Source organism: Nyctereutes procyonoides, unplaced genomic scaffold (assembly GCF_905146905.1).
Source record: "Nyctereutes procyonoides isolate TBG_1078 unplaced genomic scaffold, NYPRO_anot_genome, whole genome shotgun sequence".
NCBI classification, from domain to species: domain Eukaryota; kingdom Metazoa; phylum Chordata; class Mammalia; order Carnivora; family Canidae; genus Nyctereutes; species Nyctereutes procyonoides.
Window position 1 is genome coordinate 22,686,826 of NW_026575037.1, and position 14,440 is coordinate 22,701,265.

Genomic DNA, 14,440 nt, shown 5'->3' on the forward strand with positions numbered 1-14,440 from the left:
GTGACTTATGTAAATTTATTTTTTAGTCGACTGGTAATTTTCCTAGTGATACAGGCTTTAAGTCAGAGCTGTTAGTTAAAGGTTAGTCTACATCTGAGTAACTATTTTAATAAAATAAAATGAAGGAAAATAATACATGGAATCGTTTCCACATTTTAATGTATTACAAAAGAAATCTTAAGCGGATAGATAGAAACCAATGTATTTCTTACTCTATATTTTGTGTCTGTATCTTAAGTCTCCTTCTGACTTAAATGAGAACCACAGGATGAGATGGTCTATTTTAATTGCCCAACCATTACTTGGAAGTAGAGCATTAGGAGGTTTAATTTTTTTAATGTGTATCATGATCTTTAATTACTATATTATGGCTTGCAGATTTAGATTTCTTTAACTTAAGGAACCTGAGATTTTTTCATTTTGTTCTTCCTGGTAAAGTGACTAATGATGACCACTTTAAAAGAACAGGTTTTTAAGTGTTCTTAAATAACTTTCCTAGGATAATTTTTATTATGAAAAATTGTGAATTAGTGATATGACAGAATATGTTTTTATGTGTGCACATGAGATTAAAAGATTATGCTCACTATATTATATGCTGTTACTAATTTGATACAATATGGAAAAGAATTGGTCTGATTATATTAAATTACTGTAATGTTTAAAAGTCACTTTGTACACTTATAAATATTTTATATTTGTTTAGGTAACATTAGGTTCCTCAGGCCATAGTCTAATATTATCAAAGTGGCATTTTCCTTTTAAACTCCTGAAAATAAACAGCAAAGTGGTTTGCACTAACAAGATGAAATTTAAACAGAAAAAGTTCAATTAAGGTAATATTTCCTTGAGAAGTTTGTAAATTCTTCTAGGGCTGCTGGATTCTTATGTCAAAACTGAAATAATTCTTCACATTCTGGATTTGCCTTTGAGAGGCAGTGTCCATTTTTCTGTATATTTAAAATGATCACCAAAATGGAAATTATTTCTTTGGACACTTCTATATCCATGAGTTTTATGTGCTGGATGATTTTGAGCTAAAGTATTTATCATGATAATGTTAGTTTTTCAACCAGTGAGTCTTCTCAGTTCCTCTACGCAAGTCATGTGGAAGAACTAAAATTTTTCTAAAGATTTAATTTACCTTTATGTTCTATCTCCTTCCAGTTATGTTTCAATATAATGTTAATAGAAATACCCAGCAGTTTAGCTTTAAAAAATTGGCCACAACCTCTCATGGACATTTTATATTATATCCCACTAAGAATTTACGATTAACAATGAAGGAGTGGGAAGCTTTTTTGAAAATGTATTTTAAACTCAGAAAATTAGACTTTCAAATATTCCTGAAACCTAAAAAAAAAAAAAAAAAAAAAAAAACTATCAGTACAGTTTTAATTGATATGCAACAAAGTAGACTTTACTAATTAAAATCAAGATGCTGTGCTTTTGCTACACGGACCTTTACATGGAAAAGTAGGTTTTACACATTTCCTTTATTGTTCAGCGCAGCAATTGCATTCTTACAGGGTTGTAGGTTGGTGGCTTACAGTTCAAAAAAAAAGAGAGCTGCCACCAGCCCCGAAGACAGACAGTGGGCTTCCGTCCCTCCGACACCCCCAGAATACTAATCAGGAAAGTCAGACCCTGGAGGTCAGGGAGCAAGTCAATCATTCCAGCGATCGTCTCAGTGTGGAGGATCAAATTAGCCTGAAAAATTCAGCTGCTGGGAGGAGAGGGCGAGCAGCTGTCAGGGGCAGCATCGAGATGCACTAATGAACCAGATGAATAGTGCAAAAGCTTGAAAATAAAAACAGGACAGTTGACATTTTTCATCTGTCAAAGCAGGAGATGCATGAAAATATACTATTCCTGTTTTAACTCCTTAGGGGACATTCAGATTTTTTTTTTTTTAACACTGCAGTATCGAGACAAAAGTACTGTAATGAACTCCTAGCATATGATTATGAATAGATGTACATTTATGTAGGGTTTTTGCAAACATGGAAAGACTATGGTTTATACGTACAGTGTGTTTTTTTTAGGTGGCCTTTATGATACCCTGTCATAAAGTGTCCTTGCATTTTAAACAAAAGAAACAAAAAAAAAACCCGTGTTATTACTGATGGCCCCTCTTCTGGAAATTTCCTCTCAGATGGAAATGACATGTTTAGGGCCATTTATATTGTTTTTTACTTTTCTCTCCTCAGGTGGAACAGCCATTCCTAAGGTGGTTTTGTATAGGTTTATGTAGGTTTCCTATCAAACGTAGGCTCAGTAAAAACTATGCCAAGCTACTCTGCAGGTTTGAATTCTAGTGCCGTCCCCTCCTCGTTTAAGGCTCCGAAGGAGTTAAAGCTCTGTCTGGAGCACCACAAGACAGATGAGAGCCATTTTCAGCTTGTCCTGTCCCCACTGACGCTCACTGAGTAGCACAGCATGGACTAGCGTGTTTCACACACACTCTGCCTGTCTGGGGAATGTACACATTGTCCTTCCAAAATCAAACTTATTAGCACATGTAGAAAAGGGTGACTGACTTTGGGGCAGCCTCGCACTCCGTGTTGTATTCTTGCTGCTGCGGTTCAAAGATTTAGAAGGTTTTGAACAGGATGCGAACATTTTAAATTGAATTTTTTAGTTTGTAACCCTGCTTACCACAGTACTTGCTTGCACTTTAAATGTCAAGTTAGAACCTTGTCTTAAAATAAATTTAAATTCAATAATGTCTTTTTTAAAGTTGATCATTCTTTGAGTCTTTTTTTTTTCCCCCTGCATAGAAATCTCATTCAGATGCCTTGAAGTAGCGGCTGTGACTCAGAGCGCTTTTGAGCATATTTAGTGTTTTTGAGGCATTATCAAAAGAAAAGGAAGTTCTGTCTCATTGTGAACTACTTGAGGGTCAGTTGCAATATTCAGATGGAGAAGACTTTATTTTCTCAAAATAATCCTTCCCTACAGAAACCATCATGTAGTATAAAATGGTATAAATTCCACTCCCTAAACCATTGCTTAGATTATAATTCATTTCTAATTGCTGTTCACTTTAGTGACACTTTGACCCTTGCATGGTTGATATATACCGCTGATGTCTGTTTAGTCATGAGATATATTAGTTTTTATGGCATTATATTTACAAAGAGTTCTAAGTTACTCTCTGTTCTTTTTCTTGATACTGCTTTATGTCATATATGTATGTGTGTGTAAATATATATGATATATGTAAATATGTGCTAACCATTTCTTCCTTTTAGGGAATTTTAAGTTTAGAGCTTACTAAAATTCCTAGAGAGGAATATTCATAAAAATCAAAATGCCCAGATAACTTGATTTAAAGTATTTGTAACTATTTTCTACCCCACTGTAATATACTTGATGAAATCAACTTTAAAAGTTACCATGTAACTATATCAGTTTCATTGGGAGCATTTTACAGATGGCTGCATTACAGAGTCCTTTCTATGGCGACAAAATGAATTTGTACTCGCTGTGTAAGAAGATAGAACAGTGTGACTACCCACCTCTCCCTTCAGATCACTATTCAGAGGAAGTAAGTCATTTTTCAGTCCATGTGTTTGTCTGTTGTTCATTTCGCTAACGTTTGCATTTTATTAAGAATTTTTTTTTTTTCTATCCAGAACCTCAAATGATGAGTATAGTGGCAGACATAGCCACTTTTCACTCTGTTTTCCTTCTCTTGGAGACTTCCTGTTTAAAGGGTTGACTCTGCAGTTCCTAACGTGGCGTGGAACGTAGCACAGCATGGGGTGTGAAACTGGTCGCCTCCTGGGTGTGAGGAGAGAGAGGGCTGACTCTGCAGCAAAGCGAACACGGCGAAAGGCAGAGTTCATGCCCAAACCCCAGCTCGAGGTGACCAGCACGTTGGTGCCCTTCTCAGTGAGGCCCCTCCTCATTCTCACAGTCTTAGATGCACCATTACAACTTTCTCCTTTGGCAGAACATCCCTCTTGTCCATTTTCTCCAAAATTTGAATCCTCCGTCTTTTAGCTGTGTGTCTCTCAGCCGTGTGCTTTGAGCTTTACCCTCCCTCCCGCGACCACGCCTGTCCTGTCACCGCCTTGCTGTTGCAGCAGATTCCTGTGGGAAAGGTTTTGAGGTTATCAGCAGCAGACCTGTTGAAACCTATAGTGGATGGGATGGGAAATTCTAGAAGACTCTATTCAAGCCTGAGTCTGAATCCTTGCTTGCTTCGGTAACCCACTGAAATGAATTCTTTTGGCTCTACCCAACATATACAGTCTTTTATTGAACAAAACATCTCCCATTTTAGCCCACTACATCAGGATTTTGCCAGTGTTTAAGGAAGAGATATGCAGAACAGCAGTATCGTGGGGTAACTAAATGTGTTCACATGACTCTTTTTGGAAAGCTTACTGGGGAATCTACCTGGAGAAAACACTGTCTTGAGTTAGGACACCTCACCCTCTCATGAACAACAGATTTTTTGCCCAAGGGAAATGGCAAGGAGCAAAGAAAAAATATAAAACAATTATAACATTCACTTATTACGTAGTCTTGTCACTCTTTCTATCTTGAAATGAATAGCAATCGGTTTCAGTTTTAGATAAGGAAAATTGAGTCAGTGTAACTTGAATAATAAATACCTCTAAAGAATTTTTACCATATGTAAAGCACTTGAGGCCCTAGAATGTTATAAGTACCTTTTTTTTTTCTTTGATTTTGATACTAATAATCAATGATGGCTGGGTTTTTTGTTGTTGTTGTTGTTTGTTTCATAGCCTTTGTATTCAGGTGATTAAAATAACCTCTTATGAGGTAGTGATGATAATTTAGAAGTATTATCTTTATTTGATATTAATGCTGTTATGTTAGCCATTTTTAATTACTATTTTGGGTACAGAATATAAATATGGCATTTCACAAAACCAACTTCAGAACTCTAGGCCTGGAAATACAGTAGGGTGTGAACAATAATGCAAAATGATGGCAAGAATGTCAGGGGCCGCTCTTTGTTGTGTCATTCATGCTGTCTTCTTTTTTCCATGAAGCGCATGAATATTTCACATATCTGCATCCTCATCCCCTATTCTTCTTGACTAATTTTCAGACTGTCTGAATTTGCATTTCACATGGTAGCTGATTAGGAGATGCCGAGTGCGGCAGTGAAGCCTCAGCAGGCGGTTACCATGGTGACCTTCAGCAGGATTTTAATGATGATACCACTAGTGGTTCGTTGAAGTCGGCCTGCCTGCAGGGCTACTTCACTGCAGCTAAGTGTGAAGTTGGATATGCGGATTCTCAGCCAAGGGGCAAATATCAAAGTCTGGCCCAGATAGAAGGTCTCAGAGTTGGGAAAGGAAAATAAGATTCCACTTTTTACTTCACTCTATATAGTTACCAGTTTCGAAAAGAGATATAAAGCAAAACACGTTCTGTGGCGTACTTTCCAGAAAAGACGGTACAGCTCCTCATATGGTAAAATCCATCCTTATGCTGTGGTGAAATAGAAGGCTTTATGAAACTAGGTACACAAGGAAAGGGATGCTTGGTAAAGAAATGAGGTATGAAAAACACAGACTTAAGAAATGTTACTGTAATCCGTTCAGTTATGGAGAAAAGTTCTCAGATCAAGAGCTTTGAAATGCAGATGTGCTAATAAATATTATTTCTCCCCTTAAGTAGGAACTCTGTTTGTAAAATAATTATTCAGAATTTATGGGAGCAAAAAACCTGAACAGATTTGATGCTGCCATACTTTCAGGGTATCTTATTATTTCATTATATGGTTGGCTTTTGGGATCTTTTAAAAGTTCAAATTGCCATTTAATTTTTTAGCATTGCAAATGATAGGAAACAATGAAAAGCGAAGTATAAAGTTTTTAAACAGCAAACTTAATTAAAAGACCAGTTCACTATGTGTCGATTTTATAGCTAAAATGGTTAGCAGCCTCTGAACTGCTTGAAAAATGAAAAAAATTAAGCAAATTAATGTCCCACTAAATATATGTTTGAAAGCTTATCAGATTGATTTAACTGCTGCTAAATTTTTAAGGCTACTACCCAAAGAGGTTTAGAAGGGAATATTTCATGAAAATTGTAGCTCTGCCCCCAGCCAGCCTTGATCAATAGGTATAAGAAACTGTTAAGATTTATTTCTAGGTATAGTCATTCCAATTAGAAGAACTCAGAGTTTAAAAGCTTGAGATGTTTTTTATTTCTTCTATTCCAAAAAACATAGATACACTCAAGTGTTACAAACCAAAAGTGAGAAATAGTGTCCTTTGGAAAAATAAGCCTCTATGGCAAATCTTTTCTTTTGAATTATGCTTTTACTATTATGTACAAGTGATTGGGATTCTAGATTGAAATATGTCAGCTGTACATGAATGATATTAGGATAAAGTATATTTTGTAGCTTACTAACATATTTTTGTTTATGACGGTGTCTTTTGGTGTTCCGTATTCTTTCTTTTTCCAGTAATGATCTCATCCATAAATCACTGGGGCACTTCTGTACTTAACCCTAAAAATCTTGAGTTGAAAAGATGGGTATTTTTCCTTTTGATATCTCTGAAGTTTAATTAAACTTGGTAACATTAGTGATTGTGAAATTAACATTTGTGAAGCTGACCTTGATCGAACACGTACTGTGTACAAGGAATTAGGACTCCAAAGGCCCCTTGTAATCTGATCCAGGCCTACCTCTCCAGACTTCTGGATCACAGGATATGCTCTTCTTTCCCTGGCTCTACCAGTACAGGTTCCACTAAGACTTCTATGGATGACCATGATTTTATGGATGCTGCTTCCTCCTTCTGAAACACCCCATTCCCTGTTCTTTACCAGGCAGACCTCTCTTCTCTCTTTGAAGCAAAGCATGGGCATCGTCTCCTGCATGAGGTTATCCTGCTCCCCTTCCTTGGTACACTGTGTGGCAGTTGTCTCTTTGCACACACCCCCAGCTCTCACCCCCAGACCGGCTAGCTCCTGCCCCTGCGGAACAGTAACTGTTTTTTATCTGTGTGTCTCTAGGGCCTGATGTATTAAAAAGGTTCAGTGATTGATTGAAGGAATGAGGAAGTGAAAGAGTGAGATGAAAGGAATAAATGGGGAAAAAAAATACACCTATTATTTCACAATTGGATGAATGAGAGAAACTTCTCCAAAGAACTGTCCATTCAGTCGAGGCAGAAAATTACTCAAAAGACAGGCCAGAAGCTATGAGAATTTTTTTTTTCAGAATACTCACTATATTATTTTCCATTTTTATCAGCAAGCAGCATCGTTGCTGGATTACCCAGTGTCCATTTACTGGAAAATAAGACAAAATGGATTTTTTCTTCAGTTTCAGTATTTAATTTCTTTGAGAGTCATAGGAGTGTCGTCAAAAGTATGCATTGTCACTGTTGTTCACTAAATCATCTCGTGACTCTTTAAGTTGAAAAAAAAACAAACCAGTAAATAACGTTATATTGACAGTTATTTAGAAAGTACAGAATATGACTCCAAACTGAGTTCTTTTGAGCCAACATATTTTTTGAAACTCTGAACAATAACATCATGCAGAATATAGATTATATTTCTTTCAATACTTTTTATTTATTGTAAAAGAAATTCCTAATTTAAATAAAGAAGACATGAGAAAGATTGAACAGAACTGTACCTTGATGGTTGCTTTCGGCAGATTTGTCTTCACTTTAGGTTTGAACACAGAAGTTTGGATGGAAGCTCTGAAAAGTTGAGTCAGGGGTTTGTAGACAGAAGTGAAAAATGGAAATAACTAGGGGAGAATAAGGGTGATCTTGGTTTGAGAAAATAGAAATTCAGCAGAGGATCTGGGGAAGCCTGGGTGGCTCACTGGTTGAGCCTCTGTCTTTGGCTCGGGGCATGACCCTGGGGTCCTGCGATGGACTCCTGCATCAGGCTCCCCGCAGGGAGCCTGCTTCTCCCTCTGCCTGTGTTTCTGCCTCTCTCTCTGTCCCGTGAATGAGTGAATGAATAAATAAATAAATAAATCTTAAAAAAAAATAAACTTAAGGATTTGAAGAAACAATGCTTCGGGTGAAAAAAATTCAGCACTTATTTTTATTTGTTTGTGAGAGAGGGAGAGAGCACTAGCAAGGGGAGGATTAGAGGGAGAGGGACAAGCAGACGTGGGGCTGGATTCCCAGGACCCTGAGATCATGACCTGAGACAAAATCAAGAGTCAGATGCTTAACCGACTGAGCCCCCCAGGTGCCTACCTAACATTTATAAATAATTTCTGTTTATATTTAAATTCAGAATATGTTTGGAGCACCTGATGGCTCAGTTGGTTAAGCATCTGCCTTCAGCTCAGGTCATGATCTCAGGGTCCTGGGATGGAGCCCTGCATTGGGTTCCCTGCTCAGTGGGGAGTCTGCTTCTCCCTCTCCCTCTGCCTCTCCCCTTGCCTTCTGATTCTGCTCTCTTTCAAATAGATAAAAATAAAATCTTTTAAAAAAAGAAATAAATAAATTCAGAATATGTTTAAGCTTATTATGAAATTTGAGTCAGTAACAAAAACATGACCTTTGTTTTAGTCATTAGAAAAAACTATCTTGTGTGTATATGGGAGAGAAAGCCGAAAGTGTCAGGTACACATAATTTTTGCATATTTTGAAGTTAAAATGAGTTTATTAAACTTTTTTATTCATTGGAGCAGTCTAAATAGTTCTCTTTTATAGTCGGTAGATTTACAAATTTTAATAGAATTATATAAGTTCCCTGGAGTTAGTTGAAATTAACCAATGTTATTTAAATCGGTGCTGGAAGATTCTTCCCAATATACTATCTCAAGAATATTTAAATGAGAGATCTTAAATTAAATGGCACGATTAATGTTTGGAGCTAAATCTGTTTTCACAAATATTTCTGTACTCCTTATAATCATAATCCAATGCTAAGTGAGATGAGACTATTTATAATAATAAATATGTAACTGTGCCATTATTTATTAAGATTAACTCTGGATGTTATCTCAAACACTGTTAATAATATTTGATTTTCCTTCTTAAAAATGAGTTTAGTATGTTAGATATTCTCATCACTCATAATATCAATTGACCACCTTACTTAGAGGTGCCATATAAGATCAGATCTTTAAGCTTCGAATGTTCCATTTTTGTTTAAAAAATATATTTAAGTAGGCCCTTTGTTCACTTATGCTTCTGAAGTGACGCTGGAGACTTGCTCCTTGAAGACACAAATCCAAAACGGTGCCCTATATTTCGCGTATCCTGTGGGATCCTATAAAACCATGTAACTTTCTGTAAGACTTTCACAGTTTTCAAAAGACACACCGAATGATCTTCAGTTGTGAAATATAGACATTACATTACCTTATATCTGTAAGATTGCTTTCTTTTCCCTTTTCCGTCTACCCCCAAGTCAATCACTAGTGACGCTTTGGTGTACAAGTTGGATACGCCTAATCATTTTGTATAAATATCTAAAGCTCCGAAATATAGTGTACTTTAATGTATTAGACCCACTTTGGGTGCTAAAATGTGTCCTTGGGTAGATGGAAATTGGGTATATCTGGGAGGCTGATATAACATAATTGGTCTCAGAGGGATTAAGATGGGGGTGAAAAAGAAACAGTACCAATAGCACCAGTCTTTATTATTCTATTGAGAATTGTGTTAGTGACCTAAAGCTATAACGCACAAAGAGCCCTATTGTTATTACCTGTATGTGACTGAACTTGATACGTAATTGGGTTATCGCCCTGACAACAATGACTGTTAACACTCTCTTCTTTTTAATATTTCTGGTACTAACTCATACACTTTGATATTTCTTTGGAAATATATAGATCAATATATATTAGTGTATTAGTATTTTTCTCTACTTTATAGAAAACAAATATATTCATTATTTTCCATATGATTTTGTGATTTCATAGTCCTTTAGAAATGTTACTGAGAATTCATTTTATTCTAACTGTATGCTTTTTCTCATTTAAATACCTCTGTATTGCTTTTTAAATTTCCCTTAAGCATCTTAACCAAGCAGTTTTTTCCTCTCTGATTTTGTAAAGGCTTTTGCATATTCAGTCCTCTATATTGCCTTATTTTTATCTTGTCATATAAAACAATTAAAAAAACTCCAAAGTACATTTTTTTACAAACATGTGTTAAGTAATGCAAACTAAATAATTTTTTTGACAAAACATAAACCATGAAATGCTTCTTTACTTCTATTTTTATCAAAGTTGTAATTATCTACTGATTTTGTCATTATTTTTATAATTTGAAGGAATAAATGGAAAGCTAATTCCCTCAATTCAAACACAAAAATTTTTTTGAGCAGGTTGCCTAATGAGGTTATTAGAAATTGAAGCCTGACATACAGGAATATATAGAAAAGTCTGAAAGTTTTATTGTATGCACATACGTTTTCCTCAAATATGGGTAATAATATAGTACTTAGAGTTCTTGCAGACTATTAGATAAATGTTAAAGGATTTTAACTTCTTTTCTTCCAGAGACTTCTAGGAAATTTTTAAAAATATGAAGACTAGCATTGAGGGAAATCTTTAAGATAAAAACCGCTTTCTGATTATTTAATGTCTGACTTTCTGATAGAAAAATCAGACTTTTTTTTATAATTCATCAAGTCACTATGTAAGTTTATAGTCCAGCATAAAGAAATTGTTCCATGTTAAAATCCACCTACATTTTTATTTGTTTGGAGGGAGTTACTGTCACTTGAATGAATGAGTCAGGAGCACCTGGGGGCTCAGTGGTTGAGCATCTGCCTTTGGCTCAGGGCGTGACCCTGGGGTCCTGGGATGGAGTCCCGCATCGGGCTCCCTGCAGGGAGCCTGCTTCTCCCTCTGCCCATGTCCCTGCCTCTCTGTGTCTCTCATGAATAAATAAGTAAAATCTTTTTTAAAAAAATCAATGAATCAGATTAGCAATGACATTAAAATTGTCACTCAAACTGTAACACGAATCTTAGTATTTTTGTGTCATCATTTAAATATATCTCTCATGGATAAAGTAGGCTTGTATCTCATTGTGATTTGGTAAAGCCCTAGAGAAAATTTTTGGGTTTGCTTTTTGATCCGAGTTGGCCTATGGAATACGAGAGCAGATCTGTTAATTTAGAAACTAGATGAGCCAGTGTTAGAGCTAGCATTCTTCTGAGAATCAAATAATCTAAAACTGTCTTTGTCTATCTGGAAGGTCTCCCACCTTTGTGCAGAGGTGGCCATGAGGGAACTTGCAGACCACGTTAGAATTTTCCCCAGGCAGTAGAACACAGTACCTTAAAAATCCTGAATTCTGAAACTAGACTGCTTCAGTTCAAATCCAGGCTGTCCTCTTCACTGCCTTTGTGACCTTGGGAATGTTAGTCTTCTGTCAAATGCCATAGTAGTGCCTGTCCCAGAGAGTCGTTATGAAGCCATGTAAAAATGTATAGAATTGTGCCTGATTCATGTTAAGAACTCAATAAATATCAGCTTTTAGGAAATGGTTTTCTCTCTGGTCCTAGAAATAGCATAAAGTTAAAGCCTCAGAGTTACCTTCTAGAGCGTGAACACCTTACCATATAGAAGATGGAAACGTTCAGGGGACCGTATTCCAGTTTTTCACTGGAAGCCTAGAAAAACTAACTACTAGTTGTACGGAGCATCTACATCTAAGTACTGTGGCCTCTCGACCTGTCTACTGGCTGCAAAAAGTGAAACCATGAGTAACCAAATGAATGCGTTTTGTGTAATTATTTAACAACTTAAAAGTTAGAATTTACCTGGCAAAGATGAGCTTTTCCTTTTCCTCTACTTCATGACTTTTAAACTCTTTCTACTGTCTCTTAATGTTCCTGGTTTCTGATACCTGGGTGACAATTTTATCCTCCTGTTCATTGTAGCAGGAGCACAAATAAGCCTACCATGTAAAGTGATGCTGTACTTCGGTATACATTCAAAGAAGACAGGGTGAGATGTGACCTTCTTTATCTAAACTTGAATTATCTGGTATGGCAAGAGAGCATTCATAGATCCAAATAAATTTGTATTTTTAAGCCAAATTATTTTTTTTTAATTTGTATTTATTTATGATAGTCACAGAGAGAGAGAGAGAGAGAGGCAGAGACACAGGCAGAGGGAGAAGCAGGCTCCATGCACCGGGAGCCCGACGTGGGACTCGATCCGGGGTCTCCAGGATCGCGCCCTGGGCCAAAGGCAGGCGCCAAACCTCTGCGCCACCCAGGGATCCCAAGCCAAATTATTAAAGTTAAAGGCATAAAACCTAGTCCATGGCTGTTTGGAACGTGAAAGTAATCGTTTTGTGTTGTGATTGTTTTCCCTTTATATTGCCAAAGACTCTTGTAACTGATTTTTCCTGCGCTACATCAACAAGTCTATTTAGATGTATCTTTAGAGCAACCGGTTGACTCACATATATCAAAGAAAACTGCAACCTATGTGAATCTCCCATTTTGTGTAACAATCTGCCTTTTTTTTTCAAAAAGGATTTGAGATAATTTACAACAAAAGGTATGATTTGGGGCACTCGAGTGGCTCAGTTGGTTAAGCATCTGCCTTCAAATCACATCATGATCCCAGAGTCCTGGGATGGAGCCCCGTGGCAGACTCCCTGTTCAGCAGGGCATCCGCTTCTCCCTAACCCTCTGCCCCTCTGCCCACTTGGGTGTGCATGCACTCTGTCTCTCAAATAAATAAAATCTTTAAAAAAATTTTTTTAAATAAAAGGGATGCTTGGGTGGCTCAGTCAGTTAAACATCTGCCTTCAGCTCAGGTCATGGTCCTAGGGTCCTGGGATCAAGCCTTGCTTCGGGCTCCCTGCTCAGTGGGGGGTCTGCTTCTCCATCTCCCTCTGCCCCTCCCCCTTCTCATGTTTGCACTCTCTCTCTCTGTCTCAAATAAATAAAATAATTTAAAAAATAAAGACGTGACTTAACAAGTCATTAAAATAGAAGTGGAAGTACAAATTCAGAACCGGCAGTAGAAGGGACCATAGCACACCTATCTTACTGGCCAGCAGAGTTGTGGTGGTTGAGCTCTTCATCTAGTTATTGCTTCCTTTCTGTCAGGACTCCAAGGGAAACAGTAAGCAAATTGTTTTGGTCTTTCAGGAGGAAATACATCAGTTCCTGAGAGAAAACAAAATTTTCTCCCACTAAATTATAATAGAAATGTCTCCTATAGGTTCTATGAGTAATGTACCAGGCAGGTCTTTAGTAGCAACTACACAGAAAATAACTGTGTGATGTTTGATAAGAGCCAAAAGCAAGCATTAAAGCATGGTTTTGGACAGGTGATTGGGCAGCTGGATAAAGCAGGTGCCCCCATGATGTAGCTTCTGGTGGCCTAATTTGATTGAAGGGTAGAGCTAAGCTTATCCAGAGTTAAAAAGATGAATCTTATCCTTTACAGGGTCTCCCCTAAATGTTCATTCTCTTAGCAGGAGTTTGATAGGAGCTACATAGCACACCTTTCAGTACCCTCTGAACATTCAGATTTTTCAATATCAAAACACCATTAACTATTCGACAAGGACCTAGAGTGATGAAGTCTAGTCTGCTCATTTGCTTAAGGGAAAACAAACAGCAAGCCAAGCTTCGACCCCGCCCATGAAAGCTGAGGCATCTCACCAGCTTCGGATGTTCATCGGATGGAAGTCAGAGCAGCCTCTGAGTATTGGAATAAAGTACCTGAGAGGCAACCTTCTCTACTCTGTGATGGCCACCGCTTAACCGGTATTTCCTGTCAATACCTAGTAACGCATCTCTCTGGATTAGAACTCAGATGATAACGTCAGACTAAGTGATATCCCTCTACGGTAGTAATGATGTGAAATTCAGCCAGTTAGTGTTATTGAGAAATCATTATGCGTGCAAAGCTATATTAAGCATCATGAGGAATTCAAACCAAAAGGCCAAGTTAGATAAAAGTAAGCGAGCTCTCAAAAAGGGGAAGTGGAAAAGGCCTGCAATAAAGAATCATATGACTTGGATTCCGGTTCAGCTATCTCCATTAATTTTTATTTATTATTATCTTTTATTTATTTTTTAAAGATTTTATGTATTCATGAGAGACACTGAAAGGCAGAGACACAGGCAGAGGAACTCAGTCCCGGGGCTCCAGGATCACACCCCGAGCCAAAGGCAGATGCTCAACCGCTGAGCCACCCAGGCGTCCCTCTCCATTAATTTTTAAATTGGTTCTTAGTTTTTTTTTTTCCCTCTGTAAATTGAGATTGTTATGAGAGATTACAATACTTTAAATATAAAAGGATATGGAAGATTTTGTAAAATATTAAATCCTATATAAATACAGGATTTTTTAAGATCCACAATGATTCCTGCCATTAAGTAAGACTAAATTAACAGACAAATATTTAAGAGAATTGTACAGTGCAAAACTATGCTCAGGATATAGGTTAATAGCTTTTCATAAAGCTGTCTC

The 14,440-nt window shown here is 37.0% G+C and overlaps 1 protein-coding gene across 4 annotated transcripts in view; it reads left to right on the forward strand.

The window, feature by feature from the left end:
* NEK7 (NIMA related kinase 7) overlaps window positions 1-14,440 on the forward strand; it is a 157,918-nt gene that overhangs the window by 134,233 nt on the left and 9,245 nt on the right. For all 4 annotated transcript variants that reach the window (XM_055319173.1, XM_055319176.1, XM_055319174.1 and 1 more), the window contains exon 9: window positions 3,437-3,550. In XM_055319173.1, the coding sequence (XP_055175148.1) occupies window positions 3,437-3,550 (114 nt within the window). The remainder of the gene's footprint in view (window positions 1-3,436; window positions 3,551-14,440) is intronic.